Source organism: Leucoraja erinacea, chromosome 7 (genome assembly GCF_028641065.1).
Source record: "Leucoraja erinacea ecotype New England chromosome 7, Leri_hhj_1, whole genome shotgun sequence".
In the NCBI taxonomy this organism is placed as follows: Eukaryota; Metazoa; Chordata; class Chondrichthyes; order Rajiformes; family Rajidae; genus Leucoraja; species Leucoraja erinaceus.
In genome coordinates this window covers 19,670,600-19,698,513 of record NC_073383.1, presented here as the reverse complement: position 1 = coordinate 19,698,513, position 27,914 = coordinate 19,670,600, and the positions used below count along the sequence as shown (strand labels likewise).

General features: G+C 41.8%; 1 protein-coding gene across 6 annotated transcripts in view; it reads right to left on the bottom strand.

The window, feature by feature from the left end:
- znf385b (zinc finger protein 385B) overlaps positions 1–27,914 on the bottom strand; it is a 362,216-nt gene that overhangs the window by 16,283 nt on the left and 318,019 nt on the right. For all 6 annotated transcript variants that reach the window (XM_055637874.1, XM_055637873.1, XM_055637876.1 and 3 more), the window contains one exon: positions 21,529–21,694. In XM_055637874.1, the coding sequence (XP_055493849.1) occupies positions 21,529–21,694 (166 nt within the window). The remainder of the gene's footprint in view (positions 1–21,528; positions 21,695–27,914) is intronic.

The window sequence follows — 27,914 nt, the reverse complement described above, 5'->3', positions numbered from 1 at the left end:
TACCACCCCTTCATCCAGATCATTGATGTACATGACAAACAACAAAGGACCCAACACAGATCCCTGAGGCACCCCACTAGTCACCTGCCTCCAACCCGATAAACAGCCATCCACCATTACCCTCTGGCTTCTCCCATTCAGCCACTGTTGAATCCATCTTGCTACTCCTGCATTTATACCCAACAGTTGAACCTTCTTAACCAACCTTCCATGAGGAACCTTGTCAAAGGCCTTACTAAAGTCCATATAGACAACATCCACTGCTTTACCCTCGTAAATTTCCCTAGTAACCTCTTCAAAAAATTCAAGAAGATTAGTCAAACATGACCTTCCAGGCACAAATCCATGTTGACTGTTCCTAATCAGACCCTGTTTATCCAGATGCTTATATATATTATCTCCAAGTATCTTTTCCATTAATTTGCCCACCACTGAAGTCAAACTAACAGGTCTATAATTGCTAGGTTTACTCTTAGAACCCTTTTTAAACAATGGAACAACATGCGCAGTACGCCAATCCTCGGGGACTATTCCTGTTTCCCGTAATGACATTTGAAATATTTCTGTCATAGCCCCGGCTATTTCTACACTAACTTCCCTCAATGTCCTAGGGAATATCCTGTCAGGACCTGGAGACTTGTCCACCTTTATATTTTTTTAAAAGTGTCAGTACTTCTTTTACTTTGAAACTCATAGTATCCATAGCTACTCTACTAGTTTCCCTTACCTCACATAATTCAATATCCTTCTCCTTGGTGAATACCGAAGAAAAAAAATTGTTCAATATCTCCCCCATCTCTTTTGGCTCTGCAGATAGCTGTCCACTCTGTCTCTCCAATGGACCAATTTTATCCCTCCTTATCCTTTTGCTATTAATATAGCTGTAGAAACCCTTTGGATTGACTTTCACCTTACTTGCCAAAGCAACCTCATATCTTCTTTTAGCTTTTCTAATTTATTTCTTAAGATTCTTTTTACATTCCTTATACTCCTCAAGCACCTCATTTACTTCATGCTGCCTATAATTATTGTAGATCTCCCTCTTTTTCCGAACAAGATGTCCAATTTCCCTTGAAAACCAGGGCTCTTTCCAATTTTTACTGTTTCCTTTCAACCGAACAGGAACATAAAGATTCTGTACTCTTAAAATTTCCCCTTTAAATGTCCTCCATTTCTCTTCTACATCTTTCCCATAAAACAAAATGTCCCAGTTCACTCCTTTTAAATCATCTTGCATCTCATCAAAATTCTCCAATCAAAAATCTCAACCTAGGTCCAGTTCTGACCCTCTCCATAATTATATTGAAATTAATGGTATTGTGATCACTGGACCCGAAGTGCTCCCCAACGCATACCTCCGCCACCTGTCCCGTCTCATTTCCTAACAGGAGGTCCAGCACTGCCCCTCCTCTAGTAGGTACCTCTATGTATTGCTGCAAAAAACTATCCTGCACACATTTTACAAACTCCAACCCATCCAGCCCATTTACAGAATGTGTTTCCCAGTCTATGTGTGGAAAGTTGAAATCTCCCACAATCACTACCTTGTGCTTACTACTAATATCTGCTATCTCCTTACATATTTGCTCTTCCAATTCTCGTTCCCCATTTGGCGGTCTATAATACACCCCTATAAGTGTTGCTACACCTTTCCCACTTCTCAGTTCCACCCAAATAGCCTCCCTAGATGAGCCCTCCAATCTATCCTGCCAAAGCACTGCTGTAATATCTTCCCTGACTAGCAATGCAACACCTCCACCTCTTGCCCCTCCAATTCTATCACACCTGAAGCAACGAAATCCTGGAATATTTAGTTTCCAATCACAGCCCTCCTGCAACCATGTTTCACTGATCGCCACAACATCATACTTCCAGGTGTCTATCCAGACTCTAAGCTCATCCACCTTTCTTACAATGCTCCTAGCATTAAAATATGCACATTTAAGAAACCCCCCGTCTCTTATTCTCTGTTTATTTCCTTTTTTTTCTTTCTCCTCTTGTGTCCGAGTGCTTCCCTTTTCTGCTTCCTGCCTCCCATTCTGTCTACTAGCTTTCTCTATTTGAGTCCCTCGCCCCAACCATTCTAGTTTAAAGTCTCCCCAGTAGCCTTTGCAAATTTCCCCGCCAGGATATTGGTCCCCCTCGGGTTCAAGTGCAACCCATCCTTTCTGTACAGGTCCCACCTTCCCCAAAAGAAGTCCCAATGATCCAGAAACTTGAATCCCTGCCCTCTGCACCAGTCTTTCAGCCACGCATTTATCCTCCACCTCGCTCCATTCCTACTCTCACTGTCGCGTGGCACAGGCAGTAATCCTGAGATTGTTACCTTTTTGGTCCTTTTCCTTAACTCTCCTCCCAACTCCCTAAATCCTCCCTTCAGGACCTCTTCCCTTTTTTTACCTATGTCATTGGTACCTATATGTACCACGACCTCAGGCTCCTCTCCCTCTGATTTCAGGATATCTTGGATGCGTTGAGACACGTCCGAGACCTTGGCACCAGGGAGGCAGACCACCATCCTGGTCTCCCGACTGCGTCCACAGAATCGCCTATCCGACCCCCTAACAATAGAGTCCCCAATTACTATTGCCCTCTTCTTTTTTTCCCTACCTTTTGGAGCAACAGGGCCGGTCTCTGTGCTGGAGGCCCGTCCGCTGTCGCTACCCCCGGGTAGGCTGTCACCCCCATCCGTACTCAAACAGGAGTATTTATTTGCAAGGTGTACCGACATTGGAGTACTCACTCGTTCCTGCCTCTGCCCCTTGCCCTTCCTTAGCGTGACCCACATGTCTCTCTCCCGTGGTTTTGGAGTGACCACCTCCCTATAACTTCCCTCTATGACCTCCTCACTCTCCCTGATCAGACAGAGGTCATCGAGCTGCTGCTCCAGGATCCTAATATGGTCCCTTAGGAGCCCCATCTCGCTGCACCTGGTGCAGATGTGGAATTCTGGAGGGCCATCCGACACCATGACCTCCCACATCTGACATCCAGAACAGTACACTGCTCTGACTGTCATTCTCCCGCCTTACCCTGGATCCGATACAAGTATAATACAATAGAAACTGCTGGGAGAAATCAGCAGGTATCTGACTCACAGCAGCTGCTCCCTCTTGACCTTTAAACTGCACCTTTATTATATAAACAAAAAGCACTGTACCTTTAGCCCACTGTACCCTTGGCTCACTGTACCTTTAACCAGAAAGCACAAATGCTAACCTGAGGTTGCACCCAATCAGCTGCTTCCTCTAGTCTGCTTCCACCAATCAGCGGCTTCCACCAGAACCCTCCCTATGGAGTGTGGAACGTTACGGATTTTGGTAAAAGCCCTGACCCTCCTCCACTCTCTCCAACGGTCCCGGGCCTCTGTGAAAGCAAGCCCCACGCCCGATTTAAGTACTCACCGCCCTGACCCTCCTCCACACTCTCCAACGGTCCCAGGCCTCATAAAAGCTTTATCAATACATCACACTATGCCGCTCCAGGAAGTTGTAGAGCAGAGTTATAAACTTAATCAATGGTTTATCTGATAAACAAGGAAGCTGGATCACCAACTGTTAAATCTATTTATAAAAAGAGGCTGACCCCAAACATCACCTATCCATGTCCTCCAGAGCTGCTGCTGACCTGCTGGGTTACTCCAACAATTGTATTTTTTTAAGTAAGGGCGTGCATGAAACTGGCCCCACAAATCTTGCTGGGGACTAGTTTTCCCTCAGGATTATGTATCTGGCAGTACACTGGGAGAAGTGCTTCAGGATGTATACCTACGTGAATATTAAGAGATACATCCCAATAAATTCTAACCTGCCAAGGTTCCAAAGACCACACATAATGTTCTGAGATTATCAACCTTCAAAATCTGAAACACACAAAATATTTGCATCGTGAAAGAAAGAACGCTTGCAGTCTACCTCTCCCTTGATCGGGGGAATGCCAGGCAACCTGTTCCATGAAAACATGATGCCGCAAGATCAAAGTTCCAGGCACTCATATGCTAATATTCAGGCTGCTAAATTAGGCCTCCAGGGAGTATTTGCCTGGAAAATATTTTTTTTCTTAAATCCCCTTGAAGATCAAGGATATATCATCATCTGATTGTCTTCCATTTGTGTATTGATATGACCTGCTGATAACATTTGCAAAATATTCCTGTTAATGTGGATTTAGCAGCAAACATCAGGTTTGTAATTGAGATCAATATAACTACTGTGCAGCAACTAATTGTTTCACTTGATCACCACCTATAAAGCTTGTATAAAACACACGTCAAAACAGATTTATACATTCTATGCAACATAATCTCCACAGGAAGACCAAGAGAAATATTATTGTTTGGATCTTCCTAGCAAATAGGTTTTGTAATTACCTTCCAGGTTATTACTAATCCTTTAGGCCATATACTGATTTTCATATTCTTGCTGATGAATAATTCTCATGTTTCGTCCCGTCTGATTCAATTGCTATACATTTTCTGTGAAATTCACACATAGAACAGTATAGCACAAGAACAGGCTCTTCGTCCCACAATGTTTGTGCTGCACATGATGCCAAGACCACCACCTGTATTCTGTTGTGCTGAAGCAAAGCAAGAATGTTATTGTCCTACCTGGGACATGGCAATAAACTCTTGAATCTAGAATCTTAAATCTACCTGTGCACAATTCACATCCCTCCATTCGCTGCATATCAATATGTCTGTCCAAAAGTCTCTTAAATGTCACTTACATATCTGCCTGAACCACCACCCCTGGCAGCTCATTCTAGGTAATCTCCCCCCCCCCCCCCCCCCCCATGTATAAAGGGCGCTCCCGCCAAACACAACAAATACCGAGTTCCCCAGGCCCCCACCTTTCACCACACCAGCCTCCACATCACTCTCCGCCATTTCTGTTACCTCCCACAGGATCCTGTCACTAATCACATCTTCACCCCTTCCCTCCTTCCGCAAAGACCGCTCCCTCCGCAACTCCTTGGTTCACTCATCCTTTTGTACCCAAATCACCGCCTCCCCAGGTACATTTCCACTGCAACCGCAGGAGATGCAACACCTCCCTTATACCTTCTCCCTCAACTCCATCCAGGGACCCTGACTGCCCTTTCAGGTTTGCCAGAGGTTCACATGTACTTCCTTGAACCTCACCTACTGTTTCCAGTGTACCCGATGTGGGCTCCTGTACATCAGTGACACCAAACGTAAACTCGGCAACCACTTCGCTGAACACTTGTGCGGAGGTCTGCAGAGGCCTACTGATCTCCAATGTTACAAACCATTTCAACTCCTCTTCCCATTCCTATACTGATCTTGCTGTCCTGGGCCTCTTCCATTGCCAGAGTGAGGTCACATACAAATTGGGGGAACAACATAGTTTGCTTGGGTAACTTTCAACCCAGCAGAATGAACGTTGAATTCTCAAGTTTTAAGTGACTTCTCTTACACTTCCCTTCACACCTTAGCTAGCCAACAATTGGCCTACCAAGGCAATGTCCTGCCCAAGGTCATTTGTTGCCACCCTTGATTTGTCCTGGTCTTTTCTCGCCTCCAGCCTTTCCCCCCCCTCCCCCGCTACTTCCAGTCTGTTGAAGGATCCCGACCCAAAATGTCACCAATTTTTTTTCTCCAGAGATGCTGCCTGACCCGCTGAGTTATTCCAGCACTTTGTGTCTATCCAAGTGTGTCCAACCTCTCCCTGTTTCCATTGCCACTTCATTGACATGTTTAAAAATGTTGAATGCATACATATTATTTCAACCAGCAATGCCGTTGGTTGGGCAGGCAACTGACAAATGGAGCACAGTGAACGTCAATGGGTGCAATTTATCACAATCAGAATATTTTTTAGTATTTTGAGATATCTTTACCATTGAGCTTTTGTTATATTGCCATTGTCTCCATTTGTATGTGGCTGAAATATTTCATTAAGATCTTCAGAAAAATCAGATATTACTACAACTGAAGTAAACATCCACCTTCAGGACTTAATTATCAGCCCATGATAATTGTAAGAAAGGCCCATTCTCTAATGTCCTGGAACATTATAAACAAGGTCTTTGGCATCTGACAAATAAGATAGTAATATTACTAATTACTAATATTACTATTACTAATATTACTAATATTACTAACCTGGAATTGAAGTAGCATTGGAAAAATTGCATTTTTTAAATTGCGAATGTTCTCAAAAGTTATATGAAAATTCATTGCATACAGGGTCAATCTTGTAATATGTTTGGGACAAGATAAAATCATGTTCTGGTGGGCATCTAGTGGATTAAATCATTCAGTGGTGTCCCAGTTGTGAGTTGGTAAAATTATTATTTACAGCCATGGGTTAAACAGGGAGTAGTTTTGAATGAAATATATTTGTATTCCTTGGACCCATTTAATTATTCTTGAACATACACGGTAATTTATACCCAGGCAATGAAAGATGAAAATAAATGCCTGATTTTTCTTGGGAACAATTGTATTGATATGTGCAGTCCAGATAATCTAATGTCTTCTAAATTCCCCAAGGTGACTAAAAATGCTTAATTCATGGAGCTTCTCTAAACATTTAATCTATCTATCTATCTATTATATATATATAAAACTCAAATCCGTCCGCCTGCAGTACGGATCCCTTCCTGCCTTTTGATTCGTTGCTGGCTGCTCCTTCCTCAGCTTCCAACACACTTCGAAACAAAGTTGCAAGACAGGAACACTGAACTTTTCACTGCTGCAGCAGGCAGGGATTTTTTTTTAAAGAGGCAGGGCAGTGCTGGAATCTTACTTTTGAGAACGGCTTCAGTTCCATTGGAGGAGACGGGTGCATGGTGGAATATTGGGTTGGGGGATCACACCATTGGGGGAGCAGACCCAACGGGTCTGCACTTGGTCTAGTTAATATATAAAACTCAAACCCATCCGTCCGCCTGCAGTACGGATCCCTTCCTGCCTTTTGATTCGTTGACGGCTGCTCCTTCCTATCAGCTTCCAACACACTTCAAAACAAAGTCGCAAGACAGGAACACTGAACTTTTCACTGCTGCAGCAGGCAGGGGAGGTGCAATTGAAGGAGGCAGGGGAGTGCTGGAAACTTACATTTGGCAACGGCTTCAGTTCCATTGGAGGAGACGGGTGCATGGTGGAATATTGGGTTGGGGGAATCACACCATTGGGGGAGCAGACCCAACGGGTCTGCACTTGGTCTAGTATATCTATAAAACTCTGGGGCTATCCGTCCGGCTGCCGTCCGGATCCCTTTCTGCCTTTTGATTCGTGCCCGATACTCGCAGATGTCCAATCGGAATGGCCGATGCTCGCAGATGTCCAATCGGAATGGATCCATTTGCATGCAATCTCTGAGATCTTTTCCATTTCGGTAGAGATTTCGCTTTTCTTTCTAAGTATCCGCTCCTCATTACATTTCGTCATGTTGAAGTATACGTTTTTAATCAAATCCTTCTTCCCCCCCCCCCCCCCCCCAAGTATTTCAAAAATAAACTGGCTTCTCCATTTACATGTCAGCTTCCAACATACTTCGAAACAAAGTTGCAAGACAGGAACACTCTGAACTTTTCACTGCTGCAGCAGGCAGGGAAGGTGCCATTGAATTATTTTTTAAATCCACTGTAAGTTTCCAGCACTCCCCTGCCTCCCTCCATTGGAGGAGATGGGTGCATGGTGGAATATTGGGTTGGGGGATCACACCATTGGGGGAGCAGACCCAACGGGTCTGCACTTGGTCTAGTATATATTAAAAATGCCAGATTGCTTCTGATATTTCAAAGATTGCAGGCCAATTAATTTTAATTCTATATAGAAACAGAAAGTTCAGATTTAAACTTTGCTGTATCCCTTTGTTCTTTTGGTATCGCATAACAGTGTAGGGATGTTAAGAAACTCAAACTATAAACAGGGGAGGGGTTTTCAATTTACACGAAAAATGACCGTGAAATATTCAAACTCCTAGTGATGCCCAATGTTGTGGACAAGGTGAAAGGCGTTTTTTAGATTAATGACTATTGATACACGAAGGTAGGCAAAAATGCTGGAGAAGCTCGACAGGTGAGGCAGCATCTATGGAGCGAAGGAATAGGCGACCTTTCGGGTCGGGACCCTTCTACACGAGATGAGCTGTTAATATTTTAACTGCTGATTATCCTCAATGGCAGCTCATTGGGATCCCAATTCTAGTGCACCCTTTAAACACTTAGCCCCCTGGTTCTTGCAATCTCTTTAAATTCATGTTATGGAAGCAAAAATGTTTAAATTGACAAATTATTCCAATTTTAAACACTTTGTAAAGGATTAAGGTTTCTGTAAAAAACTGTCTTCTTTGTTTAACTTTCTAATTTGAACAATTCCAAGAACCAGTCAAAACTGCAAAGATCTATTTGGTTAAAGTGAAATATGTAGGAAGGAACTGCAGATGTTGGTTTGAACCGAAGATAGACACAAAATTCTGGAGTAACTCAGCGGGACAGGCAGCATCTCTGGAGAGAAGGAATGGGTTACATTTCAGGTCTACACCCTTCTTCAGACTGAAAGTCACGGGAAAGGGAAACGATAGATATAAATGATGATGTAGAGAGATATAGAGCAAATTAATGAAAGGTATGCATATATTATATGTTTAATATTAAATCTCTATTAGTGCACAATATTTTTTAATGTGATAAAATTTGGTCATTTTTGTTTTTTTACAGGTATTATAGATTACATCGTAATTATATAATAAAAATATAAAAGAATGATATTTAAAATGGTTGATTCATAATTTCATTGCATTTTTAGTATTTTTTTTAGGCATTCATAGGGCATAAAACTGTTTTTCCATTTATTATTATAATAATCCAAATAATTGGATGCAACATGTGCACCATTTCCCTGTTAAAATGAAACAAGTCATGTTTTTGATTTCATTTTATACTCATATTATAGCTCTGCAGAAGAAAAAAATAATTGTAACACAGAGAATGCTAAAGCAATGGATATAACCTGGAAATTATCATAATGGTGTGTCAAAAATTACTGATTTACTGAGCTAGTAAAATTATAAAAAATATTGCCCATTTTATCTACTTTACTAGGACATTTGTAACAGTGCCAGTATTATTTATACCTTTTTTTCCTGCTTTCATAGAATACATTTTCTCAGTTTAACAGAAACAGTGATTTGCTTTGGATTTATGTAACTGAACGATGTTTGGATGCCAGAGAGAGGAAGAGAAAGAGAGACAGAAACAAGACGGCAAGATTTTGTGGTATCAGATGGCTTTAATTTAAATCTCAGAGATGAACGGGTTATAAAATGTAAGGGAGATAATTTTTCTATCTGATCCCTATTCTGTCTAGACAAATGAATGTGCATTACAAATGACCCATCCTGTTAAGATTAAAGAGTGAAAACATTTCTGGGTCCAGGTCAAAATAAAGAGAAAATAGAAACAAATAAGCAGGAAATGTGTGCTGGAGTACAGGGCAGGGTCTTCCTGCTGTTGGGGGAGATCAAGGTTGATGAGGTTTCTTTGCAATGTGGGTATGCTGACAGTGTTCCCAAGTTAATCCTGAGTTCTGTTTTGATTTTTGAGCCCCCTCTCTTGAAGCTTCTAGTCAGTAGGCGGCCAACATTAATAAATTATTTTGTGACTAATAAAATTAACCCAAAGTAAAATGAGGCAAACAGCCAAAAAACCTCCCCAGTCACAATTGCATCATCACAAATGTTTGTACTCACTGTCTGCCCAGGCAGAGATCAAACTCATTTATCCTTCCACCTGGCAGAGAATTCCACAGATCCACAACTCTCTGGGTGAAAAACGAACAAGGCAGAGAATCTCTTGCTGAATGTGTCTCCAGTTAATTGAAATCTATGGAGAGGCGGTGAGAGGCTGAGCAGTGTGATGTTGTGGGGGTGGGTACAGAGAAAGGTGCTGGAAGTTGAGGACACAGAACAAACATAGAACATAGAATAGGACAGCACAGGAAAGGGACTATCAGTCCACAATGTTTGGCGAACATGATAAACTAATCTAAACTAAACTAAAGTAAAAAACTAAAGTAAACTTTGCTCAGTCCACCTGGACCTACCTGATCTCCTGGTTGCTAAATATTTTAATTCCCCTTCCCATTTCCACACTGACATTTCTGTCCTAGGCCTCCTCCATTGCCAGAGTGAGGCTAAACGCAAATTGGAGGAACAGCAGCTCATATTTCGCTTGGGCAGCTTACAACCCAGTGGTATGAGAATTGATTTATCTAAATTCAAGTAACCCCTGCAATCCCGCTCTCTCCATCTCTCTCTTACCCAAGTCGCAGCAGCTTCTTATTCTCACCGAGCAAATGGCATGTTTCCCTTATCATCGTTACTTTTTTGCATATCCTTCATTCATTGTTTTACGTCTCTCTACATCACCGCCTTTATCTCTCGTTTCCCTTTTCCCTGACTGGTTTGAAGAAGAGTCTTGACCCGAAACGTCACCCACTCCTTCTCTCCAGAGATGCTGCCTCTCCCGCTGAGTGACTCCAGCATTTTGTGTCTCTAAAGTAAAACTGATCTCATCTGCCTGCACATATCCATTTCACGTTATTCCTGCACTTCCACATGCCTATCCAGAAGCCTCTTGAACACCACTATTGCATCTGCCTCCAACACCACCCCTGCAAGTGTGTCGCAGACCCCCACCACCAACCCTGGTAGTGACAGTGAGTGTGAGTAAATATGGGTGGAGAGAGGTGAAGAATGGTAGGGAGCTGGAAAAGAGGGAGGTGGAGTTAGAGAGGGAAAGGTGGGACAGAAAAAAGGAAAGGAGAGATAGTTATAGGGGAAGAGGGTGAGAGCATAGCATCTAAAACAGTACTGGACAGCGAGTGAGAGCATAGAATCTAAACCAGTACTAGTGACAGGAACACGCCCTTAGGCCCACCATGTCTTGCTGAACATGATGCCAAGATGAACTTATCTACCTGTACATGATCCATATCCCTCCATTTTCCACATGCCTATCCAAAAACCTCTTAAATGCCACTATCGTATCTGCCTCCACCCCCACCTCTGGCTGCATGTTCCAGGCACCCACCATCCACTGTGTAAAAAAAAAACTTGCTCCACACATCTCCTTTACACTTTTCCCCTCTCAACCTAAAGCTGCGCCCATGAGTCTTTGACATTTCCACCCTGGGAAAGGGGTTCTGATCGTGATAGCAAAAAGAAAGAAGTGGATATAGAGATTAAGCTGCTTCACCAGTTCAAGTGGAAAGCTTCGACAGGATAAAAAAAACTGACAGCAAACATGATTTCTAAGACTTAACAGTTAATTTCTTGTTTCAGCTTGGATGCACTAGGCAAGGAGTCATGGAACATCATAAATGTGAGTACTTAATGGACATTTTTGCTTTCAATGTTAACAGCATGTGTTTCATTTGGAATGATGACCAGTCTCAGATATTGGAATAAACATTGAATGACAATTATAAATGGTTATGAAGCTGTTAGCACAAATGCAAATGACAACAATTTTAATGCAATTCCGTTTTAGGATCAGACGCAGCTTTTCTTACTATTCTGAAAGTGAGATCTTTGTCATGCAGTTCCTTATGCACAAAATAATAACCACATCAATAATTATCTCTAATTATTTGTTATTATCTCAAAGACTTTTGGTCTTATTCCGTCTATTGTCTTGATCGCTTTTGATCACTTCCTCTCCACCTACAATCCTCCCCAATCCTATTTTCTTTTACATTATCATGGTAAAGTCATTTTCCCAATTTACATACAACAATTCTCAAAATCTCAACTTCTGATCTCCAATTAACACAACATTTTGGCAGCTACCTATTTTTTCAAATACAAGATCAAGATCAAGATACATTTATTCGTCACATGTGCCAGATGGCACAGTGAAATGAAATTCCCATACAGCCATACAATAAAAATAAAGGACACAACACACGATAGAATTTAACATAAAACATCCCCACACAGCAGAATCAGAGTTTCCCACTGTGTGGGAAGGCACCAAAGTCAGAGTGTCACATCCCAGTGTCTACTCTGATGCCCCTGTCCTAACTTAGTCTCTTACCCTGGCTTTGTTTTCTTGTATTGCCCACTGCAAGACCAGAGGGTATGGATATGTGGACGACCAGAAGTAAGAACCAACAAACTGGAATCCAATCCAGTGTTAATCCATTCTGTTGTTTGCCAAGGCTGCTCAATACTGCACCATCATCTAAGCATACAAAGAAGACCTCTGTCGTCTAACTTCACTACAAATTGCCTTCTTAACCCATTCTTCTCGCTTTCCTCTTGAGGGAATACAGAAAAATGTCCAAGCAACACAAGCGATTCATGAACACAACTGAGAATGAAACCACCTGGTCTGCTGCTTGTAATTAATTCCCTTAAATTATCCCAAATAAACATTAAAAGAGATCTCGTCATTTTCACACTGATACATGCAGACTTCGCTGTGCACAAATTAGCTGCTGCATTTCCTGCATTCCAACTATGACCATACTTTGAAAATCCTTCATTGGCCTTGGAACATCTTCAGTCTAGTCATGAAAGGCACTAAAAACAACTATGAATCTGTCTTTATTTTCCTTTCTCCAACTCCACCAGGCCATCATTCATCTTGGGTTCTCCTTTGCATTGACCCTGAACATGTATTATTCTCTTGTACTTGATTCCCGTCATGCTTTTTCAAAGACCATTTTGTCCCCAAAATGCACCTCCTGTTCCCTTTAATCTATTCCCACTAAATTTCTGGCAATATCACAACACAACCGATATGATTCTGACAAAGATAAAACATTTATCTTTCCTAGCCCCCTAACAAACAGCTGCATTTGTTTTCCAATATTCATATTTTCCCAGATGTGCCACAGAGTTCTATCGCATAGAGACAGGCCTTTTGATCCAGGCACGGAAAACGCTATCAAAACAATTTCTTGGCGGGGCTTCAGCCGTGGGCCCTGTGGATGGTATAATCGGGAGCTGACCTGGTTGGTGGCCGACTCCGAACTCCAGCAACAGCAGCTTAGTCCGCCCTGAATCTTGGGGCTTGAATTGGCACATTCACGGGGTCTTTCATCGGCCGGCGGGGGTTTCAACATCGGGAGCCTCGATTGCCTCAATGCAGTAGTTTGTTTTTAAGCCGCACTGGGAGCTGAAAGGCCCCGCAAAAGGACCGATTCAGCTCTTAGAAAGCGTCTGATAAAGTCCGGATTTCAAAACATGGGAGGGGATTGTCCCCCAACTCAAAGCAGGGGCCTTTGTGCCCCCCTCCCCCCCCCAGGACCTTTGCCCCTGCTTTGGTCTCCAGTGTCCATGCTGCCCATCATACCTAACTAGACTAATCTCATGCCTGCATTTATTCCTTATCTCCCTAGTAGTTGCTTAATCATGTGCCTGTCAAATTTTTTTTTTTTAAACTGGACAATTCCACTCCACGCCCACCACTTGCAGTTCATTACAGAAACATGCTCTGTGTGTGAAGAATATGTGACTCACAACTCCATTAAACTTTATCTCTTTCACATTAAAACAATGTCCTCTAGTTCAAGACATCCCTATCATAGGAAACAGACACTCGCTTTCTCTGCCTCTCATAATTTTATAGAAATCTATCGACTCACCTCTCATTTTCTTTCACTCCAAGTAAACAATCCCAATCCATCAAATTTCTCCCTATAACTCGAGTCCTTCAAACTAGGTTCCACCCGTGTAAATCTTTTCTGCACCTCATCTAGCTGACTCACATCCTTTCTATAGTATGGTGGCCAGAACTGCACACAATACTTCAAGTGTGGCCTTATAAAATGTTGTACAACTGTAACTTGATGTCCCATCTTTTTTATTCAATACCTCGACTGATAATAGTAAAACATGCCTTGTGCCTTCCTCACAATGCTGCTTATTTGTGTTCCCATTTTAAGGGAACTATGCACTTGTACATCATAGAAACACAGAAACATAGAAAATAGGTGCAGGAGTAGGCCATTTGGCCCTTTAGAGCCTGCACCGCCATTCAATATGATCATGGTTGATCATCCAACTGCCTTCTCTCCATACCCCTGATCTCTTTAGCCGCAAGGGCCACATCTAACTCCCTCTTAAATATAGCCAATGAATTGGCCTCAACTACCTTCTGTGTCAGAGAGTTCCAGAGACTCACCACTCTCTGTGTGAAAAATGTTTTTCTCATCTTGGTCCCAAAAGATTTCCCCTTTATCCTTAAACTGTGACCCCTTCTCCTGGACTTCCCCAACATCGGGAACAATCTTCCTGCATCTAGCCTGTCCAACCCCTTAAGAATTTTGTAAGTTTCTATAAGATCCCCCCTCAATCTTCTAAATTTTAGCGAGTACAAGCCGAGTCTATCCAGTCTTTCTTCATATGAAAGTCCTGACATCCCAGGAATCAGTCTGGTGAATCTTCTCTGTACTCCCTCTCTGGCAAGAATGTATTTCCTCTGATTTGGAGACCAAAACTGTATGCAATACTCCAGGTGTTGTCTCACCAAGACCCTGTACAACTGCAGTAGAACCTCCCTGCTCCTATACTCAAATCCTTTTGCTATGAATGCTAACATACCATTCGCTTTCTTCACTGCCTGCTGCACCTGCATGCCTACTTTCAATGACTGGTGTACCATGACATCCAGGTCTCGCTGCATCTCCCCCTTTCCTAATCGGCCACCATTTAGATAATAGTCTACTTTCCTGTTTTTGCCACCAAAGTGGATAACCTCACAATTATCCACTTATTACTGCATCTGCCATGTATTTGCCCACTCAGCCAGCCTATCCAAGTCACCTTGCAGCCTCCTAGCATCTTCCTCACAGCTAACACTGCCCCCCAGTTTCGTGTCATCCGCAAACTTGGAGATGTTGCATTCAATTCCCTCGTCCAAATCATTAATATCTATTGTAAATAGCTGGGGTCCCAGAACTGAGCCTTGCGGTACCCCACTAGTCACTGCCTGCCATTCTGAAAAGGACCGCTTACTCCTACTCTTTGCTTCCTGTTTGCCAGCCAGTTCTCTATCTACATCAATACTGAACCCCTAATACTGTGTTTGTATACTAATCTCTTATGTGGGACCTTGTCGAAAGCCTTCTGAAAGTCCAGATATAACACATCCACTGGTTCTCCCTTATCCACTCTTCTAGTTACATCCTCGAAAAATTCTATAAAATTCGTCAGAAATGATTTACCTTTCGTAAATCCATGCTGACTTTGTCCAATGAATTCACCACTTTCCAAATGTGCTGCTATCCCATGTTTAATAACTGACTCTAGCAGTTTCCCCACTACCGATGTTAGACTAACTGGTCTGTAATTCCCCGTTTTCTCTCTGCCTCCCTTCTTAAAAAGTGGGGTTACATTAGCTACCCTCCAATCATGGTGTATCTGATCAACAAAACTCCCTGTGGCCTGGTTATTCATTGTGTATGTCCTGGTCTGGTCCAATTTCCCCAAAATGCATCACTGCTCACTTGTCCAAGATGAATTGCATCTTCCATTCTATTGGCCACTTTCCCATTTGATTTATTTCTTCTTGTAACTGGAGACAACCTTCACCACTGTCCACTATAACACTTTGGTGAGATCTGCAAATTTACTATCAATTTCATCTATATTCTCATCCAAATCATGAATATCAATGACAAATAACAGGGTACTGAGCACCAATCCTTGCGGCACAGAGGTTACAGGCTGTGATCTGAAAAACAACCCTCCACTATCACCCAACAAGCCAATTGTGTATCTAATTTGCTAACTCAGTCTGGATCCCATGTATTCTAATATTTGAGATCAGCCTACCATGTAGGACCTCATCAAAGGCCTTGTTAAAGTCCATGTAGACAATGCCTACCACCCTGCCCTCAACAAGCCTCTCTGTCACCGCTTCAAAAAAACTCAATTAAATTTGTGAGTCATGATAATCTGCTCATAGTCACGCTGACTATCCCTAATCTTTCCAAATGCCAATAAATCCTATTCCTCAGAATCCCTTCAAATTACATTCCCACCATTAATGATTGGCCCTTGGATCTATCCTTGCCCTCTCCCTTTCTTCATTAGTTGGACCATTTTGATTATGTTACTAGAATAGCATCTAGAGGCTGAATTGTTGATTCAGACAAATGACATTTAGTTTAGAGATACAGCACGGAAACAGGCCCTTCGGCCCACCGACTCCGCGCCGACCATTGATCCCCGTACACTAACGTTATCCTACACACACCAGGGACAATTTACAATTATACCAAGCCAATGAATCTATAAACCTGTACATCTTTGGAGTATGGGAGGAAACTGGAGATCCCTGAGAAAACCCACGCAGGTCTCGGGGAGAAGCACCCACAGACAGGACCGAACCCGGGTCTCTAACGCTGTGAGGCAGCAACTCTACCGTTGCGACACTGTGCCATCCTTAGACATGTCCTGGAAGCTGCTGAATTGTAGTTGAACACTCATTTGGTTTGCTAATATCCTTTAAAGAATTTACAGTGCTGCCCTTGCACAGTCTGACTGAAATAAGATTCCAAACCACCAATGGCAAGTCTTTCATGGCCCTCAAATGACATTGAATGATTACTACTAATGATCAACCACTAACATCCCATTAATGAAGTTTACAAAATTGATCAGTCTGTAGCCTTCATGGCAAAGTTTTGTCAGCAACGGCCTAATTTGTCCTGGATTCATTGATTTAGATTTGGCCAAATAAAGATGTCTTAAAATAAAATATCTGTTTCCATAAGTATGCAGCCAACATTCCTTGTCTATTTTGCATGCATTTCCCTCGATATCAATACTGTCTCCGAATTGTCAGAATGCTTGGCCCGACATTCAAAACTCCTTGAGCAGAAATTCAGGCTAAACATATGGAACACCACGATCTCCATCATGAACTCCACTAATTTATCATCAAATTCAGTCTGCAAATGTCTGAAACTGAACTAGATTGTTCAGAACAAAGATAGACCTAAAATGCTGGAGTAACTCAATGGGTCAGGGCAGCATCGCTGGAGAAAAAGAATAGATGACGTTCTGGAAGCGTCACCCATTCCTTCTCTCCAGAGATGCTGCCTGACCCATTGATTACTCCAGCATTTTAGGTCTATCTTCAGTATAAACCATAATTTGCAGTTTCTTCCTATATAGATTGTTCATTAAACCTCTTTTCATTCATGACCATGAGATGAACTCACCACATAATCACACTATAATAGTGGGGTCACTATATAGGTTGGTCACGGTGGCTTGCTGCCTTACAGCACTTGCAGCGCCGGAGACCCGGGTTCGATCTGACTACGGGTGCAGTCTGCACGGAGTTGACGTGGACGTGCACAGAGTTGACGTGGAACACAGAGTTGACGTGGATAAGCTTTTCCCACTGAGAGTAGGGAAGATTTAAACAAGGGGACATGACTTGAGAAATTACATTTAAAAATAAATTGGATAGTTATATGGATGGGAAGGGAATAGAGGGTTATGGTCTGAGCGCAGGTATATGGGACTAGGGGAGATTATGTGTTCGGCACGGACTAGAAGGGTCGTGATGGCCTGTTTCCGTGCTGTAATTGTTATATGGTTATATGGAGTTTGTATGTTCTCCCCGTGCCTGCGCGGGTTTTCTCCAAGATCTTCGGTTTCCTCCCACACTCCAAAGACATACAGGTTTGTAGGTTAATTGGCTTGGTAAATGTAAAAATTGTCCTTAGTGGGTGTAGGGTGGTGTTAATGTTCACTGGTCGGTGCGGACCCGATGGGCCGAAGGGCCTTTTTCTGCGCTGTATTTCTAAACTAAACTAAAACTAAACTAAGCAATAGTATATTAACCAGAAAAAAACCCACAAAGTGCTGGAGTAACTAAGCAGATCAGGCAGCATCTCTGGAGAACATAGATATTTGGTTTTGACTAGTCTGAAGAAGAGTCCTGACCCAAAACATCATCTATCCATGTCCTCCATAGAAACATAGAAAATAGGTGCAGGAGTAGGCCATTCGGCCCTTCGAGCCTGCACCGCCATTCAATATGATCATGGCTGATCATCCAACTCAGAATCCTGTACCTGCTTTATCTCCATACCCCCTGATCCCTTTAGCAACAAGGGCCACATCTAACTCCCTCTTAAATATAGCCAATGACTGGCCTCAACTACCTTCTGTGGCAGAGAATTCCTGAGATTCATCACTCTCTGTGTGAAAAATGTTTTCCTCATCTCGGTCCTAAAGATTTCCCTCTTATCCTTAAACTGGGACCAGAGATGCTGCCTAATCTGCTGAGTTATTCGTGCACTTTGTGTCTTTAAAAAAAAAATAAACCAGCATCTGCAGTTCCTTGTTTCTACTATCTAACCTAGATATTGGAGTTCACTCATTTTTGGTGTGTTAAATGGATAATGTCTGCAGCACTGACATCCATCAACTTCTCTCTCAACGAAAAGTGCAAAATTGGGCAATAACACATTTTTTTAAAAGCATTAGATTGCTTTGCATTAAGCTTATAAATGTTCCTGCTGAGTACCCCAAGGAATCTCACTCTGTTTCGTGGATCTGTGGATACTCTGCGGCACACACTTTCCACTTTGGCATCAGCTGTTAAAAGCACACTCCCCATCACACACAGACAGTAACAACATGCATGGTGGCTGCCAGAGAGGAGCAAAAGGCTTCAGGAGAGAGGAAGAAGCACTTTGTGCTTTGTGACCTTGACATCAATCGAGAGAGCAGCCAATGCATCAGAGCATTGCCTGAGGTTGCATGTATCTGTAAAAACTGCCATGAAAAATATGTCTGGATAGGCAATGTACAAAGAATCTGAAGAAGGATCTAAACCCGAAACATCACCCATTCCTTCTTTCCAGTGATACTACCTGTCCCGCTGAGTTACTCCAGCATTTTGTGTCTATCCTCGGTTTAAACCAGCTTCTGCTGTTCCTTCCTACATAAATGTTCAAAGAGGTCCAGTTTCTGAACACTATGGGAGATGCTTGTATAATGGGCATGTACGTCTCCTGCCTGAAGTCCCTGCCCATTCATCACCATCTTGATTTTGGTTTAGTTTAGTTTGAGGATATAACATGGAAACAGGCCCTTTGGCCCACCAAGTCCACACCGACAATGATCATTCATATGGTAGTTCTATGGTATGTCTAGGGACAATTTGCTGGCCAAATAACCTACAAACCTGCACGTCTTTTGGATGTGGGAGGAAATCGGAGAACTCCGTACAGACAGCACATGTAGTCAGGATCGAACCTGGATCTTTGACGCTGTAAGGCAGCAACGCTGCTACTCTGCCACTGTAGTAGTAGATAGCTCCCATTGGTGTGACTACTGAAGGCCATTATCGCATGAGTACATGAGCACTTCGATGAAGGAAGAAGTAGAAGCATGGCAAACATGGAAGACCTTTGATGGTACTTGAGCAGCCTTCAGTGAGTTCTGTTGCCCATAAATCTTGATGTCTGTGGTGTCCCTTCATAATTCAGAACAAAGCTGGAAAGTAGCATGATGCTAAAGTTCCTCGTCGAATGGAGAGTGAACAATGAAAGTGGTAAGTTGCACTCAAGAGGCCAATTTATGCCTGGAAATGGGCATCCCACACATTGATGCTGTCAACATTTGAAGGAATGGCACCAGTGGAATCTATGCCGTACTAGGTCAACGGCTCGTCATTGTGTCTGGGCCAATATCGCATTGGTTGCTTCATCTTGAATCATGCACTAAAAAGCTTTTATGTGCTACTTGTGCTGATAAAACGAGTACAAAATGGATCCAGTTTCTAGGCAAGATTTCCCTGTCGAATGCATTGCTTGATTCAGCTCCTACCTCAGGTCATCTGCTGTGGAAACCATCTTTGACAATTTTTAGAAGGGTCTTGACCCAAAACGTCACCCATTCTTTCTTTCCAGAGATGATGTCTGTCCCGCTGAGTTACTCCAACTTTTTATGTCCATCTTTGCTACTTTTGATCTCTTTAAATGTAGCTAACAAAACATTATTTTATTTCTCCTTCATTCTAACCGCAACGTCAGCTAATCAGAAACTGTTTCCTCTTCCATGTGTGGACTCAACACGCTGATAACCATTTATCACCCTTTTCATCCACGATACCTGTTATTTCCAGAACTTAGATACTCCAAGATATCTGTGCTCTTCCCATTTTGCAAGTAGTCTTTCAAAAGTTGCTGATATTGATCATTCCACCATTAGAGGTTGGATCTTCAGCTGCCAAAAGCCATAAACATTGATATTTTATCTCCTAAATTCTGAAACTCCGTTCTCTTTAAGATTGTTTGTAAACTTGATTTCATATCCAAGTTTCTGGTCATCAACATCAACAACTCAATTTTTGGCTCAGCATTTATTTCCGAAATTCCTGCAAAATGCTTTAAAATGTTTAATAAGGTAGCACCAATGAAAGCAAAATAAATGCTTTAATCTCTGAAATTATTATTTAATGAATGTACGATTGCAATGGCATTTTCAGATGTTGTTACTGCAATGATAAGAACTCAAAGAATTACAAATTCTTTGTAGAATCCATTGCCTGAATAATAAATTAGAATCGCAACAGAAAATATTCAGTTATCCACCAGCTGTTCTGAGAAATTAGGCTAAAAAGCCCTTGGGGTAGAAATATGCATAGCAGAATCCATATGAGAAAAACCTTGCATCAGTAGAAGAGGTTTGCAGAAAACATTAATAAGCTGTGTGAATGTATTATTTAATCGACGCATGCCATTATAGATTAATCTTTACGCATTCTTATTTGGCTTTTAGAATGCAATCATGTAAAGTGTGAAAGTAAATATCCTGAAATAAAACTATATTTGTTGCAAAATGTATTTATTCAATATGCTTGTTTTTTAAATATAACAATTCGAAAGATAAATCATAAAGATACTAAATAATATTGATTGAAATGCAAGTTACTTATTCATATAAAATATGTTTTGAAGAAATTAAGTTGGAGCATCCAGTCAACATTGAAATGTACCAGTAAATTTACGTCCATGGTGTTGCAAGGTCATGTAAAATTATCTTTAATTGTTTGAATAGACCATTCCGATGCCAAAGAGACTGAAATCTCCTGATTACATTTGAAAAACTCTAATCTTTGGATAGAATTCAATTCTGATCCTCCAACAGATTGGTTTGTCCAGCATGAGTGATTGGAAAATGAAACAAAATGTGCAGCTACCTCAGTGGGAAATGTGAAAAACCTCAATGAATTTGGGATATAGCCAGAAAATATAATTTACCAGTTCATGGAACAAAAACAGTTTATTATATACAGCCAAACCATGTGACACAATGGAACAAATGACTGCGGCACTGATTGAGATCATATTTAAAATGCCATTTGTTCCATCATTCTTAAATAATTAGTCAGCCAGCCAAGGATCAAGCAAGTTAATAACACGTGTAGCAATAAAAGCAGAAATAAGCAGTGTCATGCAAACATACAACACAAATAAAAGGAAATACACAAATGAGGAGAACAAAAGTTTCTTTTAACCTGTTTTCTCAGAGCTGTTGGGAGTGATTGCAGTGGTTGTGGTGGAGGTGGTGATAGCCTTTGTGCTGTCCTTGGTAGAAGCAGTTTTCTGCTTATTTTTCGTGGCCTCCAGTGCTTTGAGCTTCTTGGCATGTTTACTGCCTTTGTAGTGCGCCTCGGCTTGGCTCTACAAAGGAGAACAAATGAACCGTGCAATCAGGCTCATTTCTCATACTTTCACTCTTCACAGACAACATTGCAAAAAGAGCTTTCAATAACAGGCACCATACACAAATCAGCCTGCGAGAGAAAATAGCTTGCAGTATTTTCAGTGGTTAATATGCTAAACAGGTGCCTCTATTGAAAGATATGTATTAACACAACTCGTTAATAACATTATTCTACTCAAACAAAGGAACTTATAGGAAGCATGCCACTAGCATAATGACAGAGAGTGACTATGTGAAGCACAGCGCTACAGTTAAAAATATACTTAGTATGGAAAACATTTGGCCGGTACATGCAGAGATGTTTCTAGAACACATGGTTGTATCATTCCAAATAACTATCTTCGATACAGCTCACTGTGTTGGCAGAATTGAAACAAGCCAGGAAACAGTGGACACAGATTACACAAAACAAGGGAGCACATAACAAAATATCTTTAATTGTTTTTAGATATCTTCTCTGAGAAAAGATGTCTGCCGCGTTAGGACCACAATTGATCAGGTTAAAAGTTGCTTCCAGATCATTTCAAAAAGTATGAAAAGTATGCTAGCATTATCAGTTGTAATATCAAAAGATAAAGCATTCACCTGGAGATTCAATGTATCGGTTTTGCACAGAAACTTACAGGTCGTTAACAATTAAGTACAAAATGACAACAAAACTGTTTTCCATGTTAATACTGTAGAAACCATTTATTGGCCATTCATAATTATAGAACACATGCTATTTTGACAAATAAAGCAGAGGAGATTTCATCGCACTCGAGAAAGGCTTACTAAGTCGCTTGGCTGCTAGTAAGTCTTTCTGCTGATATTTGCAACAAATTCTTAGCCTGCAATATCAGTGTAACCTCCTACTGTCAATGTTTCACTTCTATCAATCCCCATCTATATACATGAGACCTGTTGAAACACAAATCATTTAATAAATAAACTGTATCATTGTAGGATATTGGCTGTATATCAATGAGAAAAATGCTGTATATCATTCAATAGTAAATTTTACTTTAATAAAAATGTGAAAATCTAAAATATTACCATCTACCATCAGCCCGTAATCGATATTTTCCACACCTCAATAGATCCTCTGTATTATACACCGTTTTCCACCAGATCTGGCTGTACATCACTCTTTCTCCACATTTTCAACACACTTGTAGAGCCACGGTGAAGTGCACAAAAATGGCTTTTGCGTTGACTTGTTCACCAGATATTTAATGTCATGATATGTACTTTGTCTTACCACAAGTAACTCAGATGTTATTTGTAGTTCCAACACTGAGAACCGTAGGAAACGTTGACATGAGGAAAATCATTTGGAGTTTTTCAATTCATCCTTCCAAGATTTCAACCCTGCTCAGATTAAAATAGCTCCCTCTATATAGCCAAAGGATTATGCCCTGAGTGGTTATTATTGGCACTGATCAGGAGAAAGAAGTATGGAAATGATTAAGGTTTATGTTCTGCTTTAAGGTCATTTCCATTACTCTGTACTGGGTCTATCCAGCTTGGGGGAGTAACAGCTACAGGCTGAGCAAACAAGCCATTTCAGCTGATCTTTAAGAATCATTGGATTTAACTTTTGAAATATTCTATTGGAGACAAGAATTTAATGCCATACAATTTAAATTATTAACCTCAGGCATGATATCCTGGCTGCCTTTCAATATTCATGAATTTATTCTCACTGGCAAAAGTTATTTCTGTGAAAACAGGTTTTGAAATAAAATGAAGTCTTCGGTGTATTTTTGTTTTAATACACATCGTCCAGTAAACTGCCAACACTAACTTCATATAATGATTATATGCACTTATATCAAGCTTTAACATAAAAATGTTTAATCAACAAGAAAATAGATCTGCGCTGTGGGTATTGTCAATTACAAACAGTAGCAGACACAAAATTCATATTTTGCTTCAATAAATTGGTCAAAATATGCCAAAATATACTGGTTCAGCTTTAATGCAACCTTGCTAATAAAAAAAACTGTTATAAGCATTATACAAATAAAACTATTTTAACATTTGAAGAAAAAATTGTTGATTTTAAATAAAAATGCATAACAGCACAAGGAAAATATGTCTAAAACTTCTGACTTTGCATATTACTCCTAATTCCACAATTTCAGAAAATCAGCCTTTCCAGTATGTACAAGATCTGTCCAGTTCTGATGAAAGTTTCTCCCTCTCCACAGATGCATTAATGTGTTGGATATTTCAAATTGTTAATAATTCCAATGTTTTGCACATCACAGTGACAGCACTGTTTGATTTTCTCCTCATTTTATTTAACATCCCAACAGATCAATGGAGTGTAGCAAGCCTTTGCCTTTCTCTATCAGTCAGCACCATCTCCACTTGCACCATTCAGTATCTCTTGGTTTCCCCCATCACCTTCATTCTCTCCACCCCTCCCTCTTTTCTGCAAATTAAAATGTGATTTTGTAATGTCTCCTAATTCTGATGAAAGTTTATCAATATAGATTGTTAATTCTGTTCCTCATTCAATAGATGCTGCCCAACCTGCCCAACCACCAAATTGAGGTGCAGTTTCCTACCACTTCAAGCAGGGAGCAAGGCCACAGAATTCAAGTGCAGTTTCCTACCACTTCAAGCAGGGTGCTAAGCCACCAAATGCTAGTGCTATTTAATGCCATTTCAAGCAGGGTGCAAGGCCACCAAATTCAAGTGCAGTTTCATACCATTTCAAGCAGGGTGCAAGGTTACCAAATTCAAGTGCAGTTTCATACCATTTCAAGCAGGGTGAAACCACCATAAAACCACACAAAACACCACATAAACACTCACAGTTCAGTAGACATTCAGTGTTCAGTTGATTCACAGCTCAGACAGAGTCGTGACCTCTCCCTCCCTCATCTTGCAAAGACTGTGCCACACCCACACTTCCGGGATTTATAATCCCTCCCCCCTCAAGGGGCGTGGCTTTCATGCTGTGATTGACAGGAGAGAGATTTTCAACATTTTTTTAAACACTAATATCACTTTTATTTTTCATTGATGGGAAGAATTCTCTGCACCTGATGAGCGGAGGGGGACTGAGTAAGATGGCCAAAAATCACAGCCGTAAGTGGTAGCGTTTTATCCAAAATCAATATACAGTGCAAACAGGAAGTTGTCAAGTTACCACCAATAACAACCATTTGCAGTGCAGCATTTCAAAGCAGTTACCACCACCAACAACTATCTGCAGTGCGGCTTTTCAAACCAGTTACCACCACCAACAACCATTTGCAGTGCAGCATTTCAAAGCAACCACATTTTCATTTTCAAACCACATTAAGCACACTCACAGTTGAGTAGGCATGTGTTCAGTGTGAGGCACAACACTTCCGGGTTTTATAGTCCCTCCCCCTTCCCACCAGCAGGGGCAGCAGAGAGAATGTCAATATTTTTTAAACATTAATAACTCTTTTAATTTTCATCAATGGGAACAATCCTCTTGTCCTGCACAGCAGAGGGGGACTGAGTAAGATGGCCAAAAATCACAGCCGTAAGTGCCAGCGTTTTTTCAAAAATCATGAAACAGAAAAACAGGAAGTGGTCAAGATCTTACTTTTAGTAATATAGATTTGAAAACTGAGGGTACACCGGAGTCTCTGCTAATCTTCTGGTAGGGTTACTGAGAGGTATAAAAGAACCCTGCACAAAGTCTACCATACGAAGATCTTCATTGATAGAGAAACCCAATGATTAATGCATCTTGTGTATATCTTTAATAATTAGTCCATCATAGTCAGCAATATCACTGCTTTATAACCACTGAATGTGAAACTAATTATGGAATTTGATATTATGCTTGTCTCTAAATTCTTAAGACTGGAAAAAGCGCTGCTGACAATGCCTCAATTGACTGAAGAGAGCAGGAGAATGTGTTTTTAATAACCGTTCATGAATAGAGCATATTGTTGTTGACGGGCAGTACTCATTATCACAGTCATACAGAGATACTGCACGGTAACAGGCCCTTTAGCCCAGTGAAATTGCATTGGCTATCTACCGCCATTTACACTGTTCCTATACTAATCTGATCCAATTGTATTATTTGCACATTTTCATTAACTTTCCCCTAGAATGTACTCCTCACCTACACGAGGGACAATTTACAGTGGTCAATAAAGTTACCAAGCCGCACATCTTTGGGATGATATTGGGGGGAGGACAGACCACCAAGAGTAAACTCATTTGGCCACAGAGAGAAGTTGTAAACTCTATACAGACAAACTCCAAACCAGATCTTTCAGAAAAGGATCATGTTTTCAAATAAAACACTGCAAAACCAGCTCTGGACATCATAAGAGTGCATGAAATGTTTATATTTAATGCTAATTGTGAAATAAACATTGAAGAATTTGCATTAAAAACTAATTTTGGAGGACAGAAATTTAATGGGGAAAAAAATGCACAATTCTATTGCACCAAGAACTTTGAATGATGTGAGGCCATGTTACCACCATCTGGTAAATTTTGTTATAACATTAACATTTAAAGTCCCGTTGCCACATCATTTCCTGTCATTGTAGAGAAACGTAAAAGACCAGTGTGAGCACTTCAACACTTTCCTCTTCACATGGAGGATATGTATAAAACATATTATATATATATATATTCCAGACCTAGTGTGTGGACCCGTTGGGTTCCGTTCCCCCAATGCAATATTCCACCACTCAACCATAGCCCCCAACTGCGCAGGTGTGGCTGATGTTTTTAAAGTTTAAAATGGCAATAAATTGTAAAATATAAGATCAATGTGAACACATCTCATTCTCCCTTTTCAGTCACAAATTCCCCTCCTCCATTATCTTCCCTCTCCCCACCCTCCACCAACCGTCCTCTGCTTCCTCCCCACACTCCCTCCCTCCCCTCCTGTCTCTTCCCCCTCCCCTCCTCCATTACCTCGCCACCCCTCTTCCTACTCCTATACTCTTCCATTCCCCCTCATCCCCAGCACTACCTCCCCCTCCTCTGCACCCTTTCTTCTTTCCGTTTTCTCCTCCCACCCCTCCCCTCCTACTCCCATCCTCACCTACCTCCCCCTCTCTCTTTGTTCCCTTCCCCTCCACCCCATAGTTACTCCCTCCCTCCCTCCCATAGTTACTCTCCCCCCCCTACCCCCTCCTCCCCGCCTCCCCTCTCCTCCCCCCCCCACCCACTGGCTTCCTCTCCCTCTATCCCCCACTCCCTAATTCCACACTCCCTCCTCTCCCTCTATCCACTCCCCACTCTCCCTCCTCACCTCTCCCACTTTCCCCTCCCTCTCCCCTCCTCTCCCTCAATCCCCCCACACTCACTCCTCACCGCCCCAGGATCTCGATGTAAACCTCTGCCGGCCCCATTTTCTCCACGACGTCGGCGATGAAGTTGTACTTGAGGCGGGAGCTGTTGGGGGGATGGGCCGAGCGGCCTGGAGCCGGGGGAGGGGGAGGCTGCGGCCTAGTCCTTGCCCCGGGTACCACTCCTCTCCCTCCCCGCGGGCCCGGAAGCCACCTCTGCCCTCCAGACCATGTTCCAGCCTCAGCGCCGCAGTCATTTCAAATCCGCGCTGGGAGACTTTTGGTTATTTTAAAATCCGCACGTGCGGATACCCTCAGTAAATCTCTCCCTCCCTCCCTCTCCTTCCTCCATAACCCCTCTCCCCTCCATAACCCCGTCCTCTCTCTCTATCCCCCTGCTCCCCAACTCCTCACCTCTCCCCTATCCCATCCCCCACAATGTTGCCTGTTAATGAAAATGGAAAAATTTGATTAAAACAATTTTCTTTTTGAAAATCGTGATTTTATTTAATGTCAATGAGATTCGGGATCCCATTGTGATGTCATTGCGATGTGGCTGACAGGCAGAGCATGGAAAAGTGTTAAAAAATGGATTGTATAATATTTAAAATGTCAATAACGTAAAATATAACATAAATCTGAACAAAACTTATCACTTTTACATCCCAGGACAATGGTGAGTGAGGTGGGCCAAAAATTGTAGCGCTGTCGTGTACCGTTTTGGCGGAGTTTTGAATCGTCACGCACTCACACGCACACGCACATACACAAAGAGAGTTTTAGTTATATACTAGACTAAGTGGGACCCGTTGGGTCCCAGCATCACACGGGAGGGCTGGTCACCAACGCAATATTCCACCTCTCCACCAATTCCAATATTGCTCGACAG